The sequence below is a fragment of the Oncorhynchus clarkii genome, chromosome 23, assembly GCF_045791955.1.
Source record: "Oncorhynchus clarkii lewisi isolate Uvic-CL-2024 chromosome 23, UVic_Ocla_1.0, whole genome shotgun sequence".
In the NCBI taxonomy this organism is placed as follows: domain Eukaryota; kingdom Metazoa; phylum Chordata; class Actinopteri; order Salmoniformes; family Salmonidae; genus Oncorhynchus; species Oncorhynchus clarkii.
Window position 1 is genome coordinate 53,725,091 of NC_092169.1, and position 26,517 is coordinate 53,751,607.

The window sequence follows — 26,517 nt, forward strand, 5'->3', positions numbered from 1 at the left end:
CCATAATGTTACAGTATTAGCTAAACCTGTTCACTGTACCGGTAGTATGCAAACATTTGGTGGCCATGAGAGAAAATAAAATGTTGTGAGTCTGGTAAAATAATCTGTGGTATTGTGTGTAGATTATAGCAATGTTTTTAATAGTTAGCTAGGGTTTAAAGTAGATGTATCTAGCTGTGTCATTCTCACGAAACTGACATTTGACAACAGGAATCTCAAGTGTCATCTTTCGGCCTCTGAGTGGCGCAGCTGTCTAAGGCACTACAGTGCTTGATGCGTCACTACAGATCCGGGTTCGATCCCGGGCTGTGATGCAGCCGGCCACGACCGGGTGATCCATGAGGCAATGTCCAATTGGCCCAGCGTCGTCCGGGTTAGGGGAGGGTTTGGCCCAGCGTCGTCTGGGTTAGGGGAGGGTTTGGCCCAGCGTCGTCCGGGTTAGGGGAGGGTTTGGCCCAGCGTCGTCCGGGTTAGGGGAGGGTTTGGCCGTCCGGGATGTCCTTGTCCCATCACGCTCTAGCAACGGTCGCCAGTTGTACGGTGTTTCCTCCGACACATTGGTGCGGCTGGCTTTCGGGTTAAGCAAGCAGTGTGTCAAGAAGCAGTGCGGCTTGGCGGGGTCATGTTTCGGGGGATGCATGGCCCTCGACCTTCGTACAGGAGTTGCAATGATCGGACAAGACTGTAACTACCAATTGCATATCACGAAATTGGGGAGAAAAAAATTATATATATATGTATACACACTACCATTCAAAACTGTGGGGTTACTTAGAAATGTCCTTGTTTTTGAAATAAAAGCCCATTCTTTTGTACAATGAAATATCATAAAGTTTATAAGAAATACAGTGTAGACATTGTTAATGTTGTAAATGATTATTATAGCTGGAAACAGCAGATTTTTAATGGAATATCTATATAGGTGTACAGAGGCCCGTTATGAGCAACCATCACTCCTGTGTTCCAATGGCACATTGTGTTAGCTAATCCAAGTTTATAATTTTAAAAGGCTAATTGATCATTAGAAAACCCTTTTGCAATTATGCTAGCACAGCTGGAAACTGTTGTTCTGATTAAAGAAGCAATATACAACTGGCCTTTTTTAGACTAGTTGAGTATCTGGAGCATCAGCATTAGTGGGTTCGAATACATGCACAAAATCGACAGAAACAAATAACTTTCTTCTGAAACTCGTCGGTCTATTCTTGTTCTGAGAAATGAAGGCTATTCCATGCGAGAAATTGCCAAGAAACTGAAGATCTCGTACAACGCTGTGTACTACTCCCTTCACAGAACAGCGCAAACTGGCTCTAACCAGAATAGAAAGAGGCGTGGGAGGCCCCGGTGCACAAATGAGCAAAAGGACAAGTGCATTAGCGTGTCTAGTTTGAGAAACAGATGCCTCACAAGTCCTCAACTGGCAGCTTCATTAAATTGTACCCGCAAAACACCAGTCTCAATGTTAACAGTGAAGAGGCGACTCCGGGATGCTGGCCTTCTAGGCAGAGTTGTAAAGAAATAGCCATATCTCAGACTGGCCAATAAAAATAAAAGATTAAGATGGGCAAAAGAAGACAGACACTGGACAGAGGAACTCTACCTAGAAGGCCAGTATCCCGGAGTCGCCTCTTCACTGTTAACGTTGAGACTGGACAGAGGAACTCTACCTAGAAGGCCAGCATCCCGGAGTCGCCTCTTCACTGTTAACGTTGAGACTGGACAGAGGAACTCTACCTAGAAGGGCAGCATCCCGGAGTCACCTCTTCACTGTTGACGTTGAGACTGGACAGAGGAACTCTACCTAGAAGGGCAGCATCCCGGAGTCACCTCTTCACTGTTGACGTTGAGACTGGACAGAGGAACTCTACCTAGAAGGGCAGCATCCCGGAGTCGCCTCTTCACTGTTGACGGTTTATTTTACCCCTTTTTCTCCCCAATTTGGTGATATCCAAATTGGTCTGGTCCGATCGCTGCAACTCCCGTACGAAGGTCGAGAGCCATAATAATAATAATAATAATAAATAAGGTCATCTTTAACAAAATGTCCTCTCGGATAACTGACATTAAGGATATGTATGTAACGGTTTTCTTCTATCTCCTCCTCTGATGAAGAGGTAGAACAAGGATCGGACCAAAATGCAGCGTGTAGATTGCGATCCATGTTTTAATGAACAAACGTAAAACACGAATCAAAATACAAACAGTGCAAAATAATAAATGTAATGAAAACCGAAAAAACAGCCTATCTGGTGAAAAACACATAGACAGGAACAATCACCCACAAACACACAGTGAAACCCAGGCTACCTAAATATGGTTCCCAATCAGAGACAATGACGAACACCTGCCTCTGACTGAGAACCATATCAGGCTGAACATAGAAATAGACAAACAAGACATGAAACATAGAATACCCACTCAGATCACACCCTGACCAATCAAAACATAGAAAATACAAAGTAAACTATGGTCAGGGCGTGACAGTACCCCCCCCCCAAGGTGCGGACTCCGGCCGCAAAACCTGAACCTATAGGGGAGGGTCTGGGTGGGCATCTGTCCGCGGTGGCGGCTCTGGCGCTGGACGTGGACCCCACTCCATGACAGTTTTAATCCCCCTCCTAAACGTCCCTAAATAGGTTACCCACCACAATGATAACATGGGACAGAGGGACAGCTCGGGACAGAGGTAACTCGGGACAGATAGGTAGCTCAGCACTGAGAGGAAGCTCAGCACTGAGAAGAAGCTCAGCACTGAGAGGAAGCCCAGGCAGGTAGTAGAAACTACCAGAACCTGGCTGGCTGGCGGTTTCAGCAGATCCTGGTCGACTAGCAGATCTGGGAGAATCTGGTCGACTGGCGGATCTGGGAGAATCTGGTCGACTGGCGGATCTGGGAGAATCTGGTCGACTGGCGGATCTGGGAGAATCTGGTCGACTGGCGGATCTGGGAGAATCTGGTCGACTGGCGGATCTGGGAGAATCTGGTCGACTGGCGGATCTGGGAGAATCTGGTCGACTGGCGGATCTGGGAGAATCTGGTCGACTGGCGGATCTGGGAGAATCTGGTCGACTGGCGGATCTGGGAGAATCTGGTCGACTGGCGGATCTAGGAGAATCTGGACGACTGGCGGATCTGGGAGAGTCTGGACGACTGGCAGATCTGAGAGAGTCTGGACGACTGGCAGATCTGGAAGAGTCTGGACGACTGGCAGATCTGGAAGAGTCTGGACGACTGGCAGATCTGGAAGAGTCTGGACGACTGGCAGATCTGGAAGAGTCTGGTCGACTGGCAGATCTGGAAGAGTCTGGTCGACTGGCAGATCTGGAAGAGTCTGGTCGACTGGCAGATCTGGAAGAGTCTGGACGACTGGCAGATCTGGAAGAGTCTGGACGACTGGCAGATCTGGAAGAGTCTGGACGACTGGCAGATCTGGAAGAGTCTGGACGACTGGCAGATCTGGAAGAGTCTGGACGACTGGCAGATCTGGAAGAGTCTGGTCGACTGGCAGCTCTGTCTGCTCCATGCTGACTGGCTGCTCCATGCTGACTGGCAGCTCTGGCTGCTCCATGCTGACTGGCTGCTCCATGCTGACTGGCTGCTCTGGCTGCTCTATGCTGACTGGCTGCTCTGGCTGCTCCATGCTGACTGGCTGCTCCATGCTGACTGGCTGCTCCATGCTGACTGGCGGCCCTGGCTGCTCCATGCTGACTGGCGGCCCTGGCTGCTCCATGCTGACTGGCGGCCCTGGCTGCTCCATGCTGACTGGCGGCCCTGGCTGCTCCATGCTAACTGGCAGCTCTGGCGGCTCCTTGCAGACTGGCAGCTCTGGCGGCTCCTTGCAGACTGGCAGCTTTGGCGGCATCCTGCAGACAGGCAGCTCTGGCGGCTCCTTGCAGACTGGCAGCTCCATGCAGACTGGCAGCTCTATGCAGACTGGCAGCTCCATGCAGACTGGCAGCTCCTTGCAGACTGGCAGCTCCTTGCAGACTGGCAGCTCCTTGCTAACTGGCAGCTCCTTGCTAACTGGCAGTTCTGAACAGGCGGGAGACTCCGGCAGCGCTGTAGAGGCGGAAAGCTCTGACAGCGCTAAACAGGCGGGAGACTCCGACAGCGCTGGAGAGGAGGAGGGCTCCGACAGCGCTGGACAGGCGAGGCGCACTGTAGGCCTGATGCGTGGTACTGGCACTGGTGGTACTGGGCCGAGGACACGCACAGGAAGCCTGGTGCGGGGAGCTGCTACCGGAGGGCTGGGGTGTGGAGGTGGTACTGGAAAAACCGGACCGTGCAGGCGCACTGGAGCTCTTGAGCACCGAGCCTGCCCAACCTTACCTGGTTGAATGCTCACGGTCGCCCTGCCAGTGCGGCGAGGTGGAATAGCCCGCACTGGGCTATGCAGGCGAACCGGAGACACCGAGCGCAAGGCTGGTGCCATGTAAGCCGGCCCAAGGAGACGCACTGGGGACCAGCTGCGTAGAGCCGGCTTCATGGCATTAGGCTCGACGCTCAATCTAGCCCGGCAGACACGCGGAGCTGGAATATACCGCACCGGGCTATGCACCCGCACTGGAGACACCATGCGCACCACTGCATAACACGGTGCCTGTCCGGTCTCTCTAGCCCCCCGGTAAGCACAGGGAGTTTGCGCAGGTCTCCTACCTGGCGTAGCCATACTCCCTGTTAGCCCCCCCCCAAGAAATTTTTGGGGCTGCCTCTCGGGCTTCCTTGCCAGCCGTGTTCCCTCATATCGCCGGCTCCTCTCTCCGGCTGCCTCTGCTCTCCTAAGTGCCTCCACCTGTTCCCATGGGAGGCGATCTCTTCCAGCCAGTATCTCCTCCCAAGTGTAACAGCCCTTGCCATCCAAAACGTCCTCCCATGTCCATTCCTCCTTACGCTGCTGTTGCTGCCTGTTGACACGCTGCTTGGTCCGTTGGTGGTGGGTGATTCTGTAACGGTTTTCTTCTATCTCCTCCTCTGATGAAGAGGTAGAACAAGGATCGGACCAAAATGCAGCGTGTAGATTGCGATCCATGTTTTAATGAACAAACGTAAAACACGAATCAAAATACAAACAGTGCAAAATAATAAATGTAATGAAAACCGAAAAAACAGCCTATCTGGTGAAAAACACATAGACAGGAACAATCACCCACAAACACACAGTGAAACCCAGGCTACCTAAATATGGTTCCCAATCAGAGACAATGACGAACACCTGCCTCTGACTGAGAACCATATCAGGCTGAACATAGAAATAGACAAACAAGACATGAAACATAGAATACCCACTCAGATCACACCCTGACCAATCAAAACATAGAAAATACAAAGTAAACTATGGTCAGGGCGTGACAATGTACCTATCTATTTCAGAATAATGATTATGTTTTTTGATTAGAATCTATGCATCTTACCACAATTTCCACAAAAATTATCATTACAGCAACAGTCCAAAAAAGGTATAAACAAATCAATGTAATATTTGTTAACATTGCTCCCTAAAGAAAATGTTAAACACTGAAAAATATGATTAACATTTACTTATTCAATTAGTATAAAATTAAATCGGACTTTTTCCCAATTTGAGCTTTTTAGCTGTTTCGGTAATGAGAAGGCAAAGTGGGTTAAAGGGGGTGTATGAGAATAAGAACCTCCTTCTGAAGGCATAGAAGCAAATACATTAACTTCACTTCCTGTAGATGATGCATTATGGGTGAATATATATCTATTTTTTTTAACTGATTGGAGTTTTTGCAGGAACTTGAAAAATTGTCACGTAATGTCCACCACAGACACTGTGTTTTGTAGGTAATAAATATTATAGTTTAATGTAAACAGCAAACTAGTTTACAATTTTTTTTATGATTCAAACTACAGCAACATATCAAATCAGTTAGTAAAATGTTAAAATGAAAATCAGGACACATTTCCGTAATGAGAATGTACAAAATGCAGGCGAAAATGCAAAAATGAGACCGTGGTAAATAGGAGACATCTTAGTACTAAGAATGATTTTTTACAGATGCATCATGGGTTTGTAACTCAATTTGCTACAGACATGTTTACAACTGGTTTCATCAGAATCACCCAGCAGTCTAATTTGTGTTTCTTCAATCCCTCAATAGATTTAATATTTCATCAAACTATATTGGATAAACGGTTGTGCAGATTCCTGGTTCAAATCAACCCAAGACGCTGAAGACAAAGTGCATGACAAGGTGGCCCAGAGGAAGCCAGCTGTTCTCAACCCCTACATTTGCCCCATTCTTCAAAGAGCTCAGTGAGTGAAGAACACCTGATGCTGCACTGAATTCTTCCTCCTGGATGTTCTCCTGTCCCATTGTGTGTTTCACTGCCTCTGAACCCCCTCACTCCGAATAGAGTTGTCCCTGATCATAGCTTTAGGATTGTACCAATCCCAATTTTAACTCCACCTCCCTCTCCCACCCCTACACCCCACACACACAATATATCGTTTTTGCATTCGTGTTGTAATGATGCTCTTATTTGTATAAATATGTGTTCATTGTTTTTACTTCTATTGTCAATTCTGTTGATCATTTTGTTGTTAATTGTGTTAACAAGTTGAATGAATGTATTGTATGTAAAAAATGCATTGTTTTTATTACAATTAGATTTCAGGGAGAATTCCCCTGTAAATCCACAGCATTATACTGGCACTACAGTTGCTAGCTTCATACTGTAATTTTCCTTTACAGCAGAGATGTAAAAATATATTACAGCATCTCTGCTGTAAAGCAAAATTACAGTATTAAGCTGGGAGCTCTGGTGCCAGTATAACCCCACACATTTACAGGGAAAGGTTTTACAGTGTAATAACCCTCTTTGATTTATAGTAACCCTGTAGAAAACGTTTACACTGTTTCATGCTATTTTACCTTCAGTTGTTTCCTCCCCAACTCTTCCAACATTAGATCAATATAGCTCGCTGGATGCACCACTGTGAATGGGTTAAGACACGTCACCCCAACAGAACTACCTTAGAAGACGGAGTAAACGTGGTGAACAAAATAAGTTGCATTTTAAAAGGTCTTAAGCCTTAGAGACGTCAATCAGTCAATGTATGGATTCTGTGAGGATGGATGGATGGATGGGGGGTTGTTTCCATCCAATCAAAGACTTGGTTCCAATCATAATACAGACGGCTGGCTCGCGTTTCGTTTCACATCACTTTGATACGTGAAGTGTAACAGCATGTGAACTATTGCACGACCAGGCTGGTCCCAGCAGGCTATTTCAAACATGACACATGATATGTTCTGCCCTCAGAAGTACATGTGAGTGAAGTGAAGGGACGAGCTGCCTGTTGCATAAACAAGCACACAACCGCTAAGCACAGGAAAACAAACTGCTCATAGGGAGTGGTGGTATAAAGAGAGTGGAACAGGCAGAGGAGAGGTATTCGGTGAGTGTTGTGGCGTTTTCAGGTAAGGGGGCGTGGCCAGAGGGAGTAATGGTCTGGTGACAAGATGACATGACCTTTGACCTTCCGCTACACTAAACGCTGTCAGGGCAAGAACAACTTGGAACGTCTCAGCTACTTAAAAACAGCCAGCACATTCTATTCGCTGCCAAAGTCTGTCGTCAAAATTAGCAGCTTGGGCCTATAAAAAAATAAAAGATTTTGAACAGATTTGGGTCAGAGATAATAAAAATCCTGGCAGAGATAATAAAAATCCTGGCAGAAAAATGTAAAATCCTGGCAGAGATAATAAAAATCCTGGCAGAAAAATGTAAAATCCTGGCATGGAGATCTTTGTACATTTCTTTCTCTCCTTTTCTTTGTGTTTTCACTTTCTAAGAACTTTTGTAGAAACGATGGATTCTGCCGTTGAGAAACACTGTGTGGAACTTGTTGCCCTTGAGCGAAGTGGTCACACAGCTGTATTAGAGGGAAATACTCTGCATGTCTGGGGAGGCTACATGGTAAGCCTCAAACATGATTTGTAAATTCCCTTCCTGGAACTATCTTGAAAGCATTCCTAATTGATGGTGTTGTTTTGAATTGATGTTTATCATTCACATATACTGTATAACATACATGCTGCTGATAGATGTATTTTCTCAGTAACAACATGCTTAGATTTGTTTTTGTTCTGTTCTGCAGTCAACCGCTGAGAGGGAAGTGTTCCTTCCCAGTGATGAAATCTGGTTGTATGACTTAGAAAGAGGTGTATGGTAAGAATATCAATGGAATTCTAACATAGTGTTTGTGCGTATGGGCTGTATATAACACATTGTAAAGAATATGAATGGAGAAATTGTTTGGGATTAACACTTTATCTGTATATTCCCTCTGTAGGTAGATGCTCTATTGTATTAGACCAGTAGCATTTCAACTAAGTATCTACGAACCCTAACCCTTATCCTAACCCTAAACTTAAACCTTACCCTAACCCTTATCCTAACCCTAAACTTAACCCTTACCCTAAACTTAACCCTTACCCTAAACTTAACCCTTACCCTAACCCTTATCCTAACCCTAAACTTAAACCTTACCCTAAACTTAACCCTTACCCTAACCCTTATCCTAACCCTAAACTTAACCCTTACCCTAAACTTAACCCTTACCCTAACCCTTATCCTAACCCTAAACTTAACCCTAACCCTAAACTTAACCCTTACCCTAAACTTAACCCTTACCCTAACCCTTATCCTAACCCTAAACTTAACCCTTACCCTAAACTTAACCCTAACCCTAAACTTAACCCTTATCCTAACCCTAAACTTAACCCTTACCCTAAACTTAACCCTTACCCTAAACTTAACCCTTACCCTAAACTTAACCCTTACCCTAACCCTTATCCTAACCCTAAACTTAACCCTTACCCTAAACTTAACCCTTACCCTAAACTTAACCCTTACCCTAAACTTAACCCTTACCCTAGCCCTTATCCTAACCCTAAACTTAACCCTTACCCTAAACTTAACCCTTACCCTAAACTTAAACCTTACCCTAACCCTTACCCTAAACTTAAACCTTACCCTAACCCTTATCCTAACCCAAAACTTAACCCTTACCCTAACCCTTATCCTAACCCTAAACTTAACCCTTACCCTAACCCTTACCCTAAACTTAACCCTTACCCTAAACTTAACCCTTACCCTAGCCCTTATCCTAACCCTAAACTTAACCCTTACCCTAAACTTAACCCTTACCCTAGCCCTTATCCTAACCCTAACCCTTATCCTAACCCTAAACTTAACCCTTACCCTAGCCCTTATCCTAACCCTAAACTTAACCCTTACCCTAAACTTAACCCTTACCCTAAACTTAACCCTTACCCTAGCCCTTATCCTAACCCTAAACTTAACCCTTACCCTAAACTTAACCCTTACCCTAGCCCTTATCCTAACCCTAAACTTAACCCTTAGCCTAAACTTAACCCTTACCCTAAACTTAACCCTTACCCTAACCCTTATCCTAACCCTAAACTTAACCCTTACCCTAAACTTAACCCTTACCCTAAACTTAACCCTTACCCTAGCCCTTATCCTAACCCTAAACTTAACCCTTACCCTAAACTTAACCCTTACCCTAACCCTTATCCTAACCCTAAACTTAACCCTTACCCTAAACTTAACCCTTACCCTAATCTTAACCCTTACCCTAACCCTAAAATAACCCTTACCCTAAACTTAACCCTTACCCTAACCCTAAAATAATCCTAACCTTAAACTTAACCTTTATCCTAACCCTTATCCTAACCCTAAACTTAACCCTTACCCTAAACTTAACCCTTACCCTAACCCTTATCCTAACCCTAAACTTAACCCTTACCCTAAACTTAACCCTTACCCTAAACTTAACCCTTATCCTAACCCTAAATTTAACCCTTACGCTAAACTTAACCCTTACCCTAAACTTAACCCTTACCCTAAACTTAACCCTTACCCTAGCCCTTATCCTAACCCTAAACTTAACCCTTACCCTAAACTTAACCCTTACCCTAAACTTAATATAGTGTCTATTAGTGGTCTATAGTATTAGACCTAAACTTAACCCTTATCCTAACCCTAAACTTAACCCTTACCCTAACCCTTATCCTAACCCTAAACTTAACCCTTACCCTAAACTTAACCCTTACCCTAAACTTAACCCTTATCCTAACCCTAAATTTAACCCTTACGTATTAACCCTTACCCTAAACTTAACTTACCCTAAACTTAACCCTTACCCTAACCCTTATCCTAACCCTAAACTTAACTATAGTATTAGACTGGTCTATAGTATTAGACTGGTCTATTGTGGTCTATAGTATTAGACTGGTCTATTGTGGTCTATAGTATTAGACTGGTCTATAGTACTAGACTGGTCTATAGTATTAGACTGGTCTATAGTGGTCTATAGTATTAGACTGGTCTATCGTATTAGACTGGTCTATAGTATTAGACTGGTCTATAGTATTAGACTGGTCTATAGTATTAGCTTGGAACTTCATGCTGTGTATGCTGTGTGTATTAATAGTTGGTTTATTCATTTTGTCTTCTGAAGGGAAATGTGTCAAATGTCAGGAGAGATCCCGCCCCCCATGTCAGGCACCTGCAGCTGCTTTCTAATTGGCCACATGTACATATTCGGAGGATATGATGACACGGGACAGACCAATCAGGTGAGCTAGCTCAACAGAAACTGTAGTGCCCCTGATATGCAAATATTTTTTTCTGAAAATCACCAAAAGCTTATTAATCATTATTAAGGCTTCCGTTGTTAGGAGACTGTTCAGATGGGTGTCGAACTCTAGCTTCAGAGACACGTGTGTTACGTTCTGAAAAGATGTGTGCTTGTAGCTTTACCGTGTCAACCTCCTGGATGGGGACTACAGATGGAAGAACGTGAAAGCTGAGAGTGGCTCTCCTCCTTCACCCAGAGATAAGCTGTGCTGCTGGGTTTTCAATGACAGGTCAGTGACATATAACATTAGAATGCAACGTCAATGCCCATTGCCGTATTGCTACAAACAGGAAGACAGTCAGGGTTCAAATGACACATTTTTAAGGGAATACTGTGAGATTCTGGCAATTAGCAATTAGCCAATGCTAGCTAGCCTTAGTGCAGTGACTGGAAGTCTACAGGTACAGAACATCTTGTAATTTTTACCAATTAAGAATCTTCTATTCTGTAGGGTTACCTACTTTGAGAAGCTTCCATTCTGTAGGGTCACCTACTTCGAGAAGCTTCCTTTCTGTAAGGTCACCTACTTTGAGAAGCTTCCATTCTGTAGGGTCACCTACTTTGAGAATCTTCCATTCTGTAGGGTCACCTACTTTGAGAAGCTTCCATTCTGTAGTCACTTACTTTGAGAAGCTTCCATTCTGTAGGGTCACCTACTTTGAGAAGCTTCCATTCTGTAGGGTCACCTACTTTGAGAAGCTTCCCTTCTGTAGGGTCACCTACTTTGAGAATCTTCCATTCTGTAGGGTCACCTACTTTGAGAATCTTCCATTCTGTAGGGTCACCTACTTTGAGAATCTTCCATTCTGTAGGGTCACCTACTTTGAGAATCTTCCATTCTGTAGGGTCACCTAGGGTCACCTACTTTGAGAATCTTCCATTCTGTAGGGTCACCTGCTTTGTAGACCTGCTTTGCTTCCATTCTGTAGGGTCACCTACTACTTTGAGAATCTTCCATTCTGTAGGGTCACCTACTTTGAGAATCTTCTGTAGGGTCACCAACTTCTGTAGGGTCACCTACTTTGGTGGATATGGTCACAAGACACTTGATGACATCATGGATGACACAAGCTTCATCGTGGACACGGCATCATTGGTACATCTTTGCTTTTTTGTTTATGATGGCGTCCAAACGTATGAATTACATCCACCATTTTCAACGTGTTGTATTGTGTGTTTTGTAGGAGCAGAACGTTGGTTGGGGGTGGAACAATGAAGTCCACGTTTTTGATACAACACTAGCCAGCTGGAGGGAACCACAGAGCTCTGTAAGACAGACACACACTGTATGATTACATCACAACATAACTTCACTATGTGGAACTTAGTTAGCTTGAAATGTCGCTGATGGAGCTATCCAATCGGTACCTGTTGTTTAGCTCAATCTGTTTCTACATTGTCAAGCTGGTGGTCGTGTGTGTTGGTGACGTAGAGGACAGTGGTTCAAGTCCAGTCAGAGGAGAGATAGAGGAACCTGGTTCAAGTCCAGTCAGAGGAGAGATAGAGGAACCTGGTTCAAGCCCAGTCAGAGGAGAAGTAGAGGACTCTGGTTCAAGACTAATCAGAGGAGAAGTAGAGGACCCTGGTTCAAGACCAATCAGAGGAGAGGTAGAGGACCCTGGTTCAAGCCCAGTCACAGACAAGTTTAGGGAGGCAGCACTATATGCTAAGCTAGCACAATGATGCTGGTTATACATGAACTAATTCGTTATTTGCACACAAACAGCCAAGCAACAATTTGTCCTTCTGTACCTGTACTGTAAGTATCTCTTTCTGACGACAGGGTCGTGCTCCTGCCCCCAGAGCTGCCCATGCAGGTGCAACACTTGGTCATAAAGGGTATGTCTATGGGGGCAGAGTACTGGTGAGTACTCTGTTGAGTTGAACTCCTCCTCACGTTTTGTATTGCATTGATGCAGAGACACATAAAACCCTAAAACATTGCTAAGATTAATGGGATCACATTGCTTACTGTACAGTCAAGTGTAATACTTGACTCAAGTTTTGTTGACCTGTTTTGGGATGTTCAGTGGTTTGCCCTTCCTTCTACCCTTCTCTTTAGGAAACCACACCAAGTGACATTCATTGTCTAGATCTAGAATCATGGACATGGTCTGAAATGTAGGTATTTATATTTCACTCTTTCAAATGATTATCTTTCAAACGTTCCAGTGTTTATCATAATAACAGCTTTGGTGTGTTTAACTGTTCCTTCCAAATGTCTTCTCCAGAGTACCAACATCCACTGTGCCAGGGGGAAGGTCGTGGCACAGCCTCACTGCAGTATCTGATAACACTTTGTTTCTATTTGGTGGACTGAATGTGGACTGCAAACCAATAAGTAAGTAATTTACCCATTTAGACCCAGTAGGATGAAATCCTTACTCAGCTGTTACTCAACAATTTAACCCACCTAGAAAACCTTCTGTTCCATGGAGTTCTTTCTTTCTTGTATCTGTTATGTTTCTGTAGGTGATAGATGGGTTTTAGACGTTGACACAAAGACATGGAGGGAGTTTGACCATCCAAACAACAACAAACCAAGGTAGTACAGTAGCTGACAGTTTAGCATCATGATAAATCTAGTTCCTCATCTGATTAAACTGGTATGACTGGTATAACTGGTATGACTGGTATAACTGGTATGACTGGTATAACTGGTATGACTGGTATGACTGGTATAACTGGTATGACTGGTATGACTGGTATAACTGGTATAACTGGTATGACTGGTATAACTGGTATGACTGGTATAACTGGTATAACTGGTATGACTGGTATAACTGGTATGACTGGTATGACTGGTATGACTGGTATGACTGGTATAACTGGTATGACTGGTATGACTGGTATGACTGGTATGACTGGTATAACTGGTATGACTGGTATGACTGGTATGACTGGTATAACTCGTATGACTGGTATAACTGGTATAACTGGTATGACTGGTATGACTGGTATGACTGGTATAACTGGTATGACTGGTATGACTGGTATAACTGGTATGACTGGTATGACTGGTATGACTGGTATGACTGGTATGACTGGTATAACTGGTATGACTGGTATGACTGGTATAACTGGTATAACTGGTATGACTGGTATGACTGGTATGACTGGTATAACTGGTATGACTGGTATGACTGGTATGACTCCCTGATAAAAACTAAAGGTTTGATCAGAACGCATTCCATTTCCATCTCATCTGAAGTCTGTAAGTGCAGATCGAGGAGTGAAGAGAAATTAGCCTAAAATGTACAATGATTAAACGGAGTGCACATTCTCTGTACTTTGATGAAATCCCCCATTTCTTTGACTTTCCTCCCCTGCAGGTTGTGGCACACAGCAAGCCAAGCAAAGGACTCTGACGTCGTTGTGTTTGGGGGTAGTTGTGACTACGTCCTCCTAGTAGGAACCTATGGGAATCTGACGGTATGACGATAGCCTTCAGCCAAATCACCACAGTGGCCCTGGTTAAATGTAGAATCACTGACACTACAAACTAACTGTTTGTTTTCACATGTTTTCAGGGCCACAGCCATGATGCACTTGTTTTCCAGACCCAGCCTTATCCCCTCTTTCGGTAAAATGTCTCATAATAATCACAGATTTTATTAACGTCACGTGTAATGTCCATTTTCATTGTCCCTTAAAAGTAGAAATCAGTTTTCGAAACAATAACAAAGTGTTTCCCCTGCCCCTGTTTTGGTATGGGGCTGGAGAGGGAGAAACCACTCAAATTTATAGAGAGAGCTATGGATGGAAGGACTTACCATCCATGATATGAAAATTATAGTTTTAACCATGTTCTGAGGCTATATGGTGTTTGTTTAAATTCACTTTGTTTACAAACATTGGAGTTAAACAAGATTTTTTTCCGGGTTCTGATGGGGTCCGACAGTTGAACTAAGGTCATGAGGAAGATGATAAGTTATAGTCTTCAAGAAGCAATGGGTACATATCATTAATTTCTATGTCCAAAAATGGATGTAGCAACTGCTGATTTCCAATTTAAACATGTTGTTTTGTCTTACAGGATATGTGTGGACTGCATAGCAAAGAATGTGAATAACTTCAAGATGCTTCAAAACCAGCTTCCATCTCTGCCCCGGAAACTACTGGAAGCTGTACAGAGGAGAACGTCCATAAATATATAATACGTATAGTGCATTCAGAAAGTATTCAGACACCTTGACTTTTCCCCGATTTTGTTATGTTACAGCCTTATTCTAAAATGGATTACATTGTTTTTTCCCCTCATCAATCTACACACAATAACCCCATAATGACAAAGCAAAAATCGGTTTTTAGAAATTTTTGCAAATGTATAAAACATTATTTTTATTGAAATATCACATTTCCGAAAGTATTCAGACCCTTTACTCAGTACTATGTTAAAGTAATTTTGGCAACGATTACAGTCTCGAGTCTTAATTGGGTATGACGCTACAAGCTTGGCACACCTGTATTTGGGGAGCTTCTCCCATTCCTTTTTGCAGATCCTCTCAAACTCTGTCAGGTTGGATGGGGAACGCCTCTGCACAGCTCTTTTCAGGTCTCTCCAGAGATGTACGATCGGGTTCAAGTCCGGGTTCTGGCTGGGCCACTCAAGGACATTCAGAGACTTGTCCCGAAGCCACTCCTGTGTTGTTTTGGCTGTGTGTTAGGGTCGTTGTCCTGTTGGAAGGTGAACCTTCATCCCAGTCTGAGATCCTGAGTGCTCTGGAGCAGGCTTTTATCAAGGAAAGGGAAGGGGGGATACCTAGTCAGTTGTACAACTGAATGCTTTCAAATTCAATGTGTCTTCCGCATTTAACCCTACCCCTTTGAATCAGAGAGGTGCGGTGGGCTACCTTAATCGACATCCACGTCATCGGCGCCCGGGAAACAGTGTGTTAACTGCCTTACTTAGAGACAGAAAGACAGATTGTTACCCTCGGGATCTCTTTGTACTTTGCTCCTTTCATCTTTGCCTCGATCCTGACTAGTCTCCCAGGATTCCTCCAGACGTGACCCTTGGCATTCAGGCCAAAGAGTTCAATCTTGGTTTCATCAGACCAGAGAATCTTGTTTCTCATGGTCTTTAAGTGCCTTCTGGAAAACTCCAAGCGAGCTGTCATGTGTCTTTTACTCTGAGGAGTGGCTTCCGTCTGGCCACTCTACCATAAAGCCCTGATTGGTAGAGTGCTGCAGAGATGGTTGTCCTTCTGGAAGGTTCTCCCATCTCCACAGGGGAACTCTAGAGCTTTGTCAGAATGACCATCGTTTTCTTGGTCACCTCCCTAACCAATACCCTTCCCCCCCCGATTGCATAGTTTGGCCAGGCGGCCAGCTCTAGGAAGGGTCTTGGTGGTTCCAGACTTCTTCCATTTAAGAATGATGGAGAGTTCTTTTGTTTTTTTTTAAATACATTTTAGAATAAGGCTGTAACGTAACATAATACTTTCCAAAGGCACTGTATAGTAAATCTAATAAAGATTATTTCAGAGAGATGGTATTCAACAGTAGATGCTGCAGTAAAGAGATAATGCAGACCAGTAGAGGCTGCAGTAAGGTGATAATGCAGAACAGTAGAGGCTGCAGTAAGGTGATAAATACAGAACAGTAGAGGCTGCAGTAAAGTGATCATGCAGAACAGTAGAGGCTGCAGTAAGGTGATAATGCAGAACAGTAGTCTGCAGTAAGGTGATAATGCAGTACAGTAGAGGCTGCAGTAAAGTGATATTGCAGACCAGTAGAGGCTGCAGTAGTGATAATGCAGTACCGTAGAGGCTGCAGTAAAGCAATAATGCAGAAGTGTGGAGTCTGCAGTAAGGTGATAAATGCAGAACAGTAGAGGGTGCAGTAAAGTGATAATGCAGGGTATGTCTATATGTACAGGTTATGTAGGGACATTCTGTCCTGCAAAACATTTATTCACGTATTATACCGTGTATAAAACCCCACAAGAGTCAATGACCGACCTTGATTAAATACTTATTTTAATCTTGCACAATAAAAATGTTTTTTTTGTAAGTATTTCAGCGAGACCAGTCATTGTCTCTTCAAGTGTGTCGTTCTCTAGGCCTAGGGCTAGGGTTAGGCAAAGATGTGTTTTGGTACCCAAGCTGCTTTCCTGCCAGTGCCAGCACATTGAATATCTGTGCACACGGATCTACCTCCAATTTGTTGACTTCATTTATCTGTACATATTTCAATGTTTTACAGATTATTGTATATGCTATGCTTGAATGTGTCCTGAAGTAAAAGCTCAGGGGGAATAAAGATATACATACAGTTGTAGTTTTGGCTACACGGCTGGAGATGGCTAAACTCTGAGACTATCGATCACTACAGAATAAGAGCAAATCTTAGACGTATAATTACTAGTCCGCAGCTAGAAATTACGTAAATCTAGGACGAGAATACCGACCATCGCCGAAGCATCTATTCTATGAGAACATTTCCGAATGGTACTCTGAAGTATCCATTCTATCCACCTAAAACCACGAAAGACATTATGACTTCTGGGAAAGTTAACCAGCGATTCTGATGAACTCTACAGGATGATCGAGTGTTTTCAACGGAGAGACAACAATGACATACAAGCGTAAATATGTACATTGCAATTTCTTTCAGAATGAGCGGCCGTTCATGTGCAAAGTATTAGCATGTCCATGAGTACAATTATCCACTGTGTGTAGTGAATCCCTTTTGTAGAGTTTGTGCAGATATCCAAATTTTTTGTGACGTTCAGTAATTAAAACTGATAAGGTAATATTAACAATTCATTAATAAGCAACTGTTTTGATAAGATATGAAAATATCTGAATAGTTATATTCGGGAAATTGACACTCTATAAACAACATGTTCCCGTGGTGCCCCGACTTCCCAGTTAATTAAAATGTACATGATTAGTTTAATCACGTAATAATAATTACACATAGAGAATTGATTTGATAAATCTAAAGTCTTCACATTTAATGATAGTCCAGACACGACAGTATTGTTACTGCTGGACTTGGCAGAACCGTGGGCATTGTTACTGCTGGACTTGGCAGAACCGTGGGTATTGTTACTGCTGGACTTGGCAGAACCGTGGGCATTGTTACTGCTGGACTTAGCAGAACCGTGGGTATTGTTACTGCTGGACTTGGCAGAACCGTGGGCATTGTTACTGCTGGACTTAGCAGAACCGTGGGTATTGTTACTGCTGGACTTGGCAGAACCGTGGGTATTGTTACTGCTGGACTTGGCAGAACCGTGGGTATTGTTACTGCTGGACTTGAAAGAAACTTGAATATTGTTACTGCTGAATCCTTTTGTAATAGAATCCTCCATTCCTCCTGATTCACCCCTTGTGACCCATCTGTGTTTCCTCTTTCATAATTCTGACGTGTATGAATGTGCCTCGCTTCAACAAGACCACTCTAGATAAACAACTACTACTAGTATTATTAGGCGTACTACTATCACTGTCACTACTACAAGAGTCACTACTACGTGCTACTACCACAGTCACTACTACGTACTACTACTGCAGTCACTACTTCGTACTACTACCACAGTCACTACTACGTACTACCACCACAGTCACTACTATGTACTACCACCACAGTCACTACTACATGCTACTACCACAGTCACTACTATGTACCACCACAGTCACTACTATGTACTACCACCACAGTCACTACTACGTGCTACTACCACAGTCACTACTATGTACTAACACCACAGTCACTACTACGTGCTACCACCACAGTCACTACTACGTACTACCACCACAGTCACTACTATGTACTAACACCACAGTCACTACTACGTGCTACCACCACAGTCACTACTACGTACTACCACCACAGTCACTACTACGTGCTACTACCACAGTCACTACTACGTACTACCACCACAGTCACTACTATGTACTAACACCACAGTCACTACTACGTGCTACCACCACAGTCACTACTACGTACTACCACCACAGTCACTACTATGTACTAACACCACAGTCACTACTATGTACTAACACCACAGTCACTACTATGTACTAACACCACAGTCACTACTACGTACTACTACTGCAGTCACTACTACGTACTACTACAGCAGTCACTACTATGTACTACCACCACAGTCACTACTATGTACTACTACTGCAGTCACTACTACGTACTACTACCACAGTCACTACTATGTACTACCACCACAGTCACTACTATGTACTACAACCACAGTCACTACTACGTGCTACTACCACAGTTACTACTATGTACTACCACCACAGTCACTACTATGTACTACCACCACAGTCACTACTACGTGCTACTACCACAGTCACTACTATGTACTACCACCACAGTCACTACTACGTGCTACCACCACAGTCACTACTACGTTCTACCACCACAGTCACTACTACGTACTACTACCACAGTCACTACTACGTACTACCACCACAGTCACTACTACGTTCTACCACCACAGTCACTACTACGTACTACTACCACAGTCACTACTATGTACTACCACCACAGTCACTACTACGTACTACTACCACAGTCACTACTACATACTACTACCACAGTCACTACTATGCACTACTACCACAGTCACTACTACGTACTACCACCACAGTCACTACTACGTGCTACCACCACAGTCACTACTACGTACTACCACCACAGTCACTACTACGTACTACCACCACAGTCACTACTACGTACTACTACCACAGTCACTACTACGTGCTACTACCACAGTCACTACTACATACTACTACCACAGTCACTACTATGTACTACCACCACAGTCACTACTACGTACTACCACCACAGTCACTACTATGTACTACTACCACAGTCACTACTACGTACTACCACCACAGTCACTACTACGTACTACCACCACAGTCACTACTACGTACTACTACCACAGTCACTACTACGTACTACCACCACAGTCACTACTATTTACTACTACTGCAGTCACTACTACGTGCTACTACCACAGTCACTACTACGTACTACCACCACAGTCACTACTATGTACTACTACTGCAGTCACTACTACGTGCTACTACCACAGTCACTACTACGTACTACCACCACAGTCACTACTATGTACTACTACTGCAGTCACTACTACGTGCTACCACCACAGTCACTACTATGTACTACTACTGCAGTCACTACTACGTGCTACCACCACAGTCACTACTACGTACTACCACCACAGTCACTACTATTTACTACTACTGCAGTCACTACTACGTGCTACCACCACATTCACTACTACGTACTACCACCACAGTCACTACTATGTACTACCACCACAGTCACTACTACGTACTATTACTGCAGTCACCACTTCTACTTTTAATATACATTACTACTACGTACTACCACCACAGTCACTACTATTTACTACTACTGCAGTCACTACTACGTGCTACCACCACAGTCACTACTACGTACTACCACCACAGTCACTACTATGTACTACCACCACAGTCACTACTACATGCTACTACCACAGTCACTACTATGTACCACCACAGTCACTACTATGTACTACCACCACAGTCACTACTACGTGCTACTACCACAGTCACTACTATGTACTAACACCACAGTCACTACTACGTGCTACCACCACAGTCACTACTACGTACTACCACCACAGTCACTACTATGTACTAACACCACAGTCACTACTACGTGCTACCACCACAGTCACTACTACGTACTACCACCACAGTCACTACTACGTGCTACTACCACAGTCACTACTACGTACTACCACCACAGTCACTACTATGTACTAACACCACAGTCACTACTACGTGCTACCACCACAGTCACTACTACGTACTACCACCACAGTCACTACTATGTACTAACACCACAGTCACTACTATGTACTAACACCACAGTCACTACTATGTACTAACACCACAGTCACTACTACGTACTACTACTGCAGTCACTACTACGTACTACTACTGCAGTCACTACTATGTACTACCACCACAGTCACTACTATGTACTACTACTGCAGTCACTACTACGTACTACTACCACAGTCACTACTATGTACTACCACCACAGTCACTACTATGTACTACCACCACAGTCACTACTACGTGCTACTACCACAGTCACTACTATGTACTACCACCACAGTCACTACTATGTACTACCACCACAGTCACTACTACGTGCTACTACCACAGTCACTACTATGTACTACCACCACAGTCACTACTACGTGCTACCACCACAGTCACTACTACGTTCTACCACCACAGTCACTACTACGTACTACTACCACAGTCACTACTACGTACTACCACCACAGTCACTACTACGTTCTACCACCACAGTCACTACTACGTACTACTACCACAGTCACTACTATGTACTACCACCACAGTCACTACTACGTACTACTACCACAGTCACTACTACATACTACTACCACAGTCACTACTATGTACTACTACCACAGTCACTACTACGTACTACCACCACAGTCACTACTACGTGCTACCACCACAGTCACTACTACGTACTACCACCACAGTCACTACTACGTACTACCACCACAGTCACTACTACGTACTACTACCACAGTCACTACTACGTGCTACTACCACAGTCACTACTACATACTACTACCACAGTCACTACTATGTACTACCACCACAGTCACTACTACGTACTACCACCACAGTCACTACTATGTACTACCACCACAGTCACTACTACGTACTACCACCACAGTCACTACTACGTACTACCACCACAGTCACTACTACGTACTACCACCACAGTCACCACTACGTACTACTACCACAGTCACTACTACGTACTACCACCACAGTCACTACTATTTACTACTACTGCAGTCACTACTACGTGCTACTACCACAGTCACTACTACGTACTACCACCACAGTCACTACTATGTACTACTACTGCAGTCACTACTACGTGCTACTACCACAGTCACTACTACGTACTACCACCACAGTCACTACTATGTACTACTACTGCAGTCACTACTACGTGCTACCACCACAGTCACTACTATGTACTACTACTGCAGTCACTACTACGTGCTACCACCACAGTCACTACTACGTACTACCACCACAGTCACTACTATTTACTACTACTGCAGTCACTACTACGTGCTACCACCACATTCACTACTACGTACTACCACCACAGTCACTACTATGTACTACCACCACAGTCACTACTACGTACTATTACTGCAGTCACCACTTCTACTTTTAATATACATTAAATGATCAGAAGTATGTGGACACCTGCTTGTCCAACATCTCATTCCTAAATCATGGGCATTGATATTAAGTTGGTCCCCCTTTGCTGTTTTAACAGCCTCCACTCTTCTGAGAGGCTTTCCGCTAGATGTTGGAACATTTTGTGGGGACTTGCTTCCATTCTACCACAAGAGCATTAGTGAGGTTGGGCACTGATGTTGGCTGATTAGGCCTGGCTCGCAGTCTGTGTTCCAATTCATCCCAATGCTGTTCGATGGGGTTAAGGTCATTCTTATCATGCTGACACAGGAAAGGTCCTTCCCCAAACTGTTGCCACAAAGTTGGAAGTACAGAATCGTCTAGAATGTCATTGTATGATGTAGCATTAAGATTTCCCTTCACTGGAACTATTGGGCCTGAACCATGAAAAACAGCCCCAGACCATTATTCCTCCTCCATCAAACCTTACAGTTGGCACTATCCACTCGGGCAGGTATCATTCTCCTGGCATCTGCCAAACCCTGATTCGTCCATTGGAATACCAGATGGTGAATTGTGATTCGTCACTCCAGAGAATGTGTTTCCACTACTCCAGAGTCCCCTTGACGGGGAGCTTGACACCATTCCAGCCGACGCTTGGCATTGCACAGCCAGGCTGTGGAAACACATTTCATGAAGCTCCCGACAAACAGTTATTGTGCTGACGCTACTTCCAAAGGCAGTTTGTACCTCGGTATTGAGTGTTGCAACTGAGGACAGACAATTTTTACACGCTACGCACTTCAGCACTCGCCGGTCCCGTTCTGTGAGCTTGTGTGGCCTACCACTTCGTGGCTGAGCATTGTTGCTCCTTGATGTTTCCACTTCACAATAACAGCACTTACAGTGTACCGGGGCAGCTCTAGCAGGGCAGACATTTGACAAACTGACTTGTTGGAAAGGTGGGCATCCTTTGATGGTGCCACGTTGAAAGTCACTGAGCTCTTCAGTAAGGCCATTCTACTGCCAACGTTTGTCGATGGGGACTGCATGGCTGTGTGCTCGATTGAATACATCTGTCAGAAACGGGTGTCGCTGAAAAAACAGAATCCACTAATTTGAAGGGGTGTCCACATACTTTTGTACATATAGGGTATCACTAAAGGCTAGTATCCCACTACTGTAATACATTCACTACTTACAACTAGCCAACAGTTTTCAACACAAGCTATTTCAACTTCTAAACATTCAAAAAATATTATTGGACAAATTAAGCAAGTCACACAATTTCTCTTTAGGGAAAATACCCATTCTAGTTGCTATTTGACCTCTGGCCTGGCTACAACATTGATGACAATTGTACTATTAATATGACGACCATGGCATATACTGTGGCTCCCCTCTGACCTCTGACCTTAACAATACCACTCATTTAAAACAATGCAGGCATAACATAACTAAAATCTCACATCTCTCCAAGACAGAACAAAACATCAGTATCAATAATCCAAGTATGAATAATTCAGTGGTGTCTGTTATTCACACACAGGGAAGAAGTCAAACCCAGAGAAACAAACACACATCCGTTCTGCTCCAGTCTCCCTGCATCCAGCCCATATCCCCACAGCATCAAACGCACCACACTCACACAGGGAAGCAGTCAAACCCAGAGAAACAAACACACATCCGTCCTGCTCCAGTCTCCCTGCATCCAGCCCATATCCCCACAGCATCAAACGCACCACACTCACACAGGGAAGCAGTCAAACCCAGAGAAACAAACACACATCCGTCCTGCTCCAGTCTCCCTGCATCCAGCCCATATCCCCACAGCATCAAACGCACCACACTCACACAGGGAAGCAGTCAAACCCAGAGAAGCAAACACACATCCGTCCTGCTCCAGTCTCCCTGCATCCAGCCCATATCCCCACAGCATCAAACGCACCACACTCACACAGGGAAGCAGTCAAACCCAGAGAAACAAACACACATCCGTCCTGCTCCAGTCTCCCTGCATCCAGCCCATATCCCCACAGCATCAAACGCACCACACTCACACAGGGAAGCAGTCAAACCCAGAGAAGCAAACACACATCCGTCCTGCTCCAGTCTCCCTGCATCCAGCCCATATCCCCACAGCATCAAACGCACCACACTCACACAGGGAAGCAGTCAAACCCAGAGAAACAAACACACATCCGTCCTGCTCCAGTCTCCCTGCATCCAGCCCATATCCCCACAGCATCAAACGCACCACACTCACACAGGGAAGCAGTCAAACCCAGAGAAACAAACACACATCCGTCCTGCTCCAGTCTCCCTGCATCCAGCCCATATCCCCACAGCATCAAACGCACAACACTCACACAGGGAAGCAGTCAAACCCAGAGAAACAAACACACATCCGTCCTGCTCCAGTCTCCCTGCATCCAGCCCATATCCCCACAGCATCAAACGCACCACACTCACACAGGGAAGCAGTCAAACCCAGAGAAACAAACACACATCCGTCCTGCTCCAGTCTCCCTGCATCCAGCCCATACAGCATCAAACGCACCACACTCACACAGGGAAGCAGTCCCCACAGCATCAAACGCACCACACTCACACAGGGAAGCAGTCAAACCCAGAGAAGCAAACACACATCCGTCCTGCTCCAGTCTCACCAGCATCCAGCCCATATCCCCACAGCATCAAACGCACCACACTCACACAGGGAAGCAGTCAAACCCAGAGAAACAAACACACATCCGTCCTGCTCCAGTCTCCCTGCATCCAGCCCATATCCCCACAGCATCAAACGCACCACACTCACACAGGGAAGCAGTCAAACCCAGAGAAACAAACACACATCCGTCCTGCTCCAGTCTCCCACCACACTCACACAGGGAAGCAGTCAAACCCAGCCCATATCCCCATCCAGCCCATATCCCCACAGCATCAAACGCACCACACTCACACAGGGAAGCAGTCAAACCCAGAGAAGCAAACACACATCCGTCCTGCTCCAGTCATCCAGCCCATATCCCCACAGCATCAAACGCACCACACTCACACAGGGAAGCAGTCAAACCCAGAGAAACAAACACACATCCCTGCTCCAGTCTCCCTGCATCCAGCCCATATCCCCACAGCATCAAACGCACCACACTCACACAGTCAAACCCAGAGAAGCAAACACACATCCGTCCTGCTCCAGTCTCCCTGCATCCAGCCCATATCCCCACAGCATCAAACGCACCACACTCACACAGGGAAGCAGTCAAACCCAGAGAAACAAACACACATCCGTCCTGCTCCAGTCTCCCTGCATCCAGCCCATATCCCCACAGCATCAAACGCACCACACTCACACAGGGAAGCAGTCAAACCCAGAGAAACAAACACACATCCGTCAAAGCCCATATCCCCACAGCATCAAACGCACCACACTCACACAGGGAAGCAGTCAAACCCAGAGAAGCAAACACACATCCGTCCTGCTCCAGTCTCCCTGCATCCAGCCCATATCCCCACAGCATCAAACGCACCACACTCACACAGGGAAGCAGTCAAACCCAGAGAAACAAACACACATCCGTCCTGCTCCAGTCTCCCTGCATCCAGCCCATATCCCCACAGCATCAAACGCACCACACTCACACAGGGAAGCAGTCAAACCCAGAGAAACAAACACACATCCGTCAATCCAGCCCATATCCCCACAGCATCAAACGCACCACACTCACACAGGGAAGCAGTCAAACCCAGAGAAGCAAACACACATCCGTCCTGCTCCAGTCTCCCTGCATCCAGCCCATATCCCCACAGCATCAAACGCACCACACTCACACAGGGAAGCAGTCAAACCCAGAGAAGCAAACACACATCCGTCCTGCTCCAGTCTCCCTGCATCCAGCCCATATCCCCACAGCATCAAACGCACCACACTCACACAGGGAAGCAGTCAAACCCAGAGAACCAAACACACATCCGTCCTGCTCCAGTCTCCCTGCATCCAGCCCATATCCCCACAGCATCAAACGCACCACACTCACACAGGGAAGCAGTCAAACCAAGAGAAACAAACACACATCCGTCCTGCTCCAGTCTCCCTGCATCCAGCCCATATCCCCACAGCATCAAACGCACCACACTCACACAGGGAAGCAGTCAAACCCAGAGAAGCAAGCAACATCCGTCCTGCTCCAGTCTCCCTGCATCCAGCCCATATCCCCACAGCATCAAACGCACCACACTCACACAGGGAAGCAGTCAAACCCAGAGAACCAAACACACATCCGTCCTGCTCCAGTCTCCCTGCATCCAGCCCATATCCCCACAGCATCAAACGCACCACACTCACACAGGGAAGCAGTCAAACCCAGAGAAACAAACACACATCCGTCCTGCTCCAGTCTCCCTGCATCCAGCCCATATCCCCACAGCATCAAACGCACCACACTCACACAGGGAAGCAGTCAAACCCAGAGAAGCAAGCAACATCCGTCCTGCTCCAGTCTCCCTGCATCCAGCCCATATCCCCACAGCATCAAACGCACCACACTCACACAGGGAAGCAGTCAAACC

The 26,517-nt window shown here is 45.2% G+C and overlaps 2 protein-coding genes across 5 annotated transcripts; one reads left to right on the forward strand and one right to left on the reverse strand.

Moving 5' to 3' along the window:
- Window positions 1-7,334: 7,334 nt before the first annotated feature.
- On the forward strand, window positions 7,335-15,109 carry LOC139381502 (kelch domain-containing protein 1-like). Of its 4 annotated transcripts, none has more exons than XM_071125099.1 (14): window positions 7,335-7,423; window positions 7,821-7,944; window positions 8,126-8,196; window positions 10,514-10,631; window positions 10,810-10,922; window positions 11,705-11,789; window positions 11,878-11,961; window positions 12,477-12,557; window positions 12,756-12,814; window positions 12,925-13,034; window positions 13,166-13,238; window positions 14,026-14,125; window positions 14,224-14,276; window positions 14,730-15,109. In XM_071125099.1, exons 2-14 carry the CDS (start codon window positions 7,837-7,839, stop codon window positions 14,848-14,850), a joined length of 1,176 nt encoding a protein of 391 aa, XP_070981200.1. In that variant the 5' UTR covers window positions 7,335-7,423; window positions 7,821-7,836; the 3' UTR covers window positions 14,851-15,109. The 4 variants fall into 4 exon arrangements, with proteins under 4 accessions (XP_070981200.1, XP_070981202.1, XP_070981203.1 ...); XM_071125100.1 differs by having other exon boundaries at window positions 7,395-7,445; XM_071125101.1 differs by lacking the exon at window positions 12,477-12,557 and having other exon boundaries at window positions 7,340-7,423.
- A 1,891-nt stretch (window positions 15,110-17,000) lies between these two features.
- Window positions 17,001-18,014, reverse strand: LOC139381314 (uncharacterized). Its single transcript, XM_071124766.1, has 2 exons — window positions 17,687-18,014; window positions 17,001-17,023 (listed from the first exon to the last, which is right to left on the reverse strand). Exons 1-2 carry the CDS (start codon window positions 18,012-18,014, stop codon window positions 17,001-17,003), a joined length of 351 nt encoding a protein of 116 aa, XP_070980867.1.
- Window positions 18,015-26,517: the final 8,503 nt, after the last annotated feature.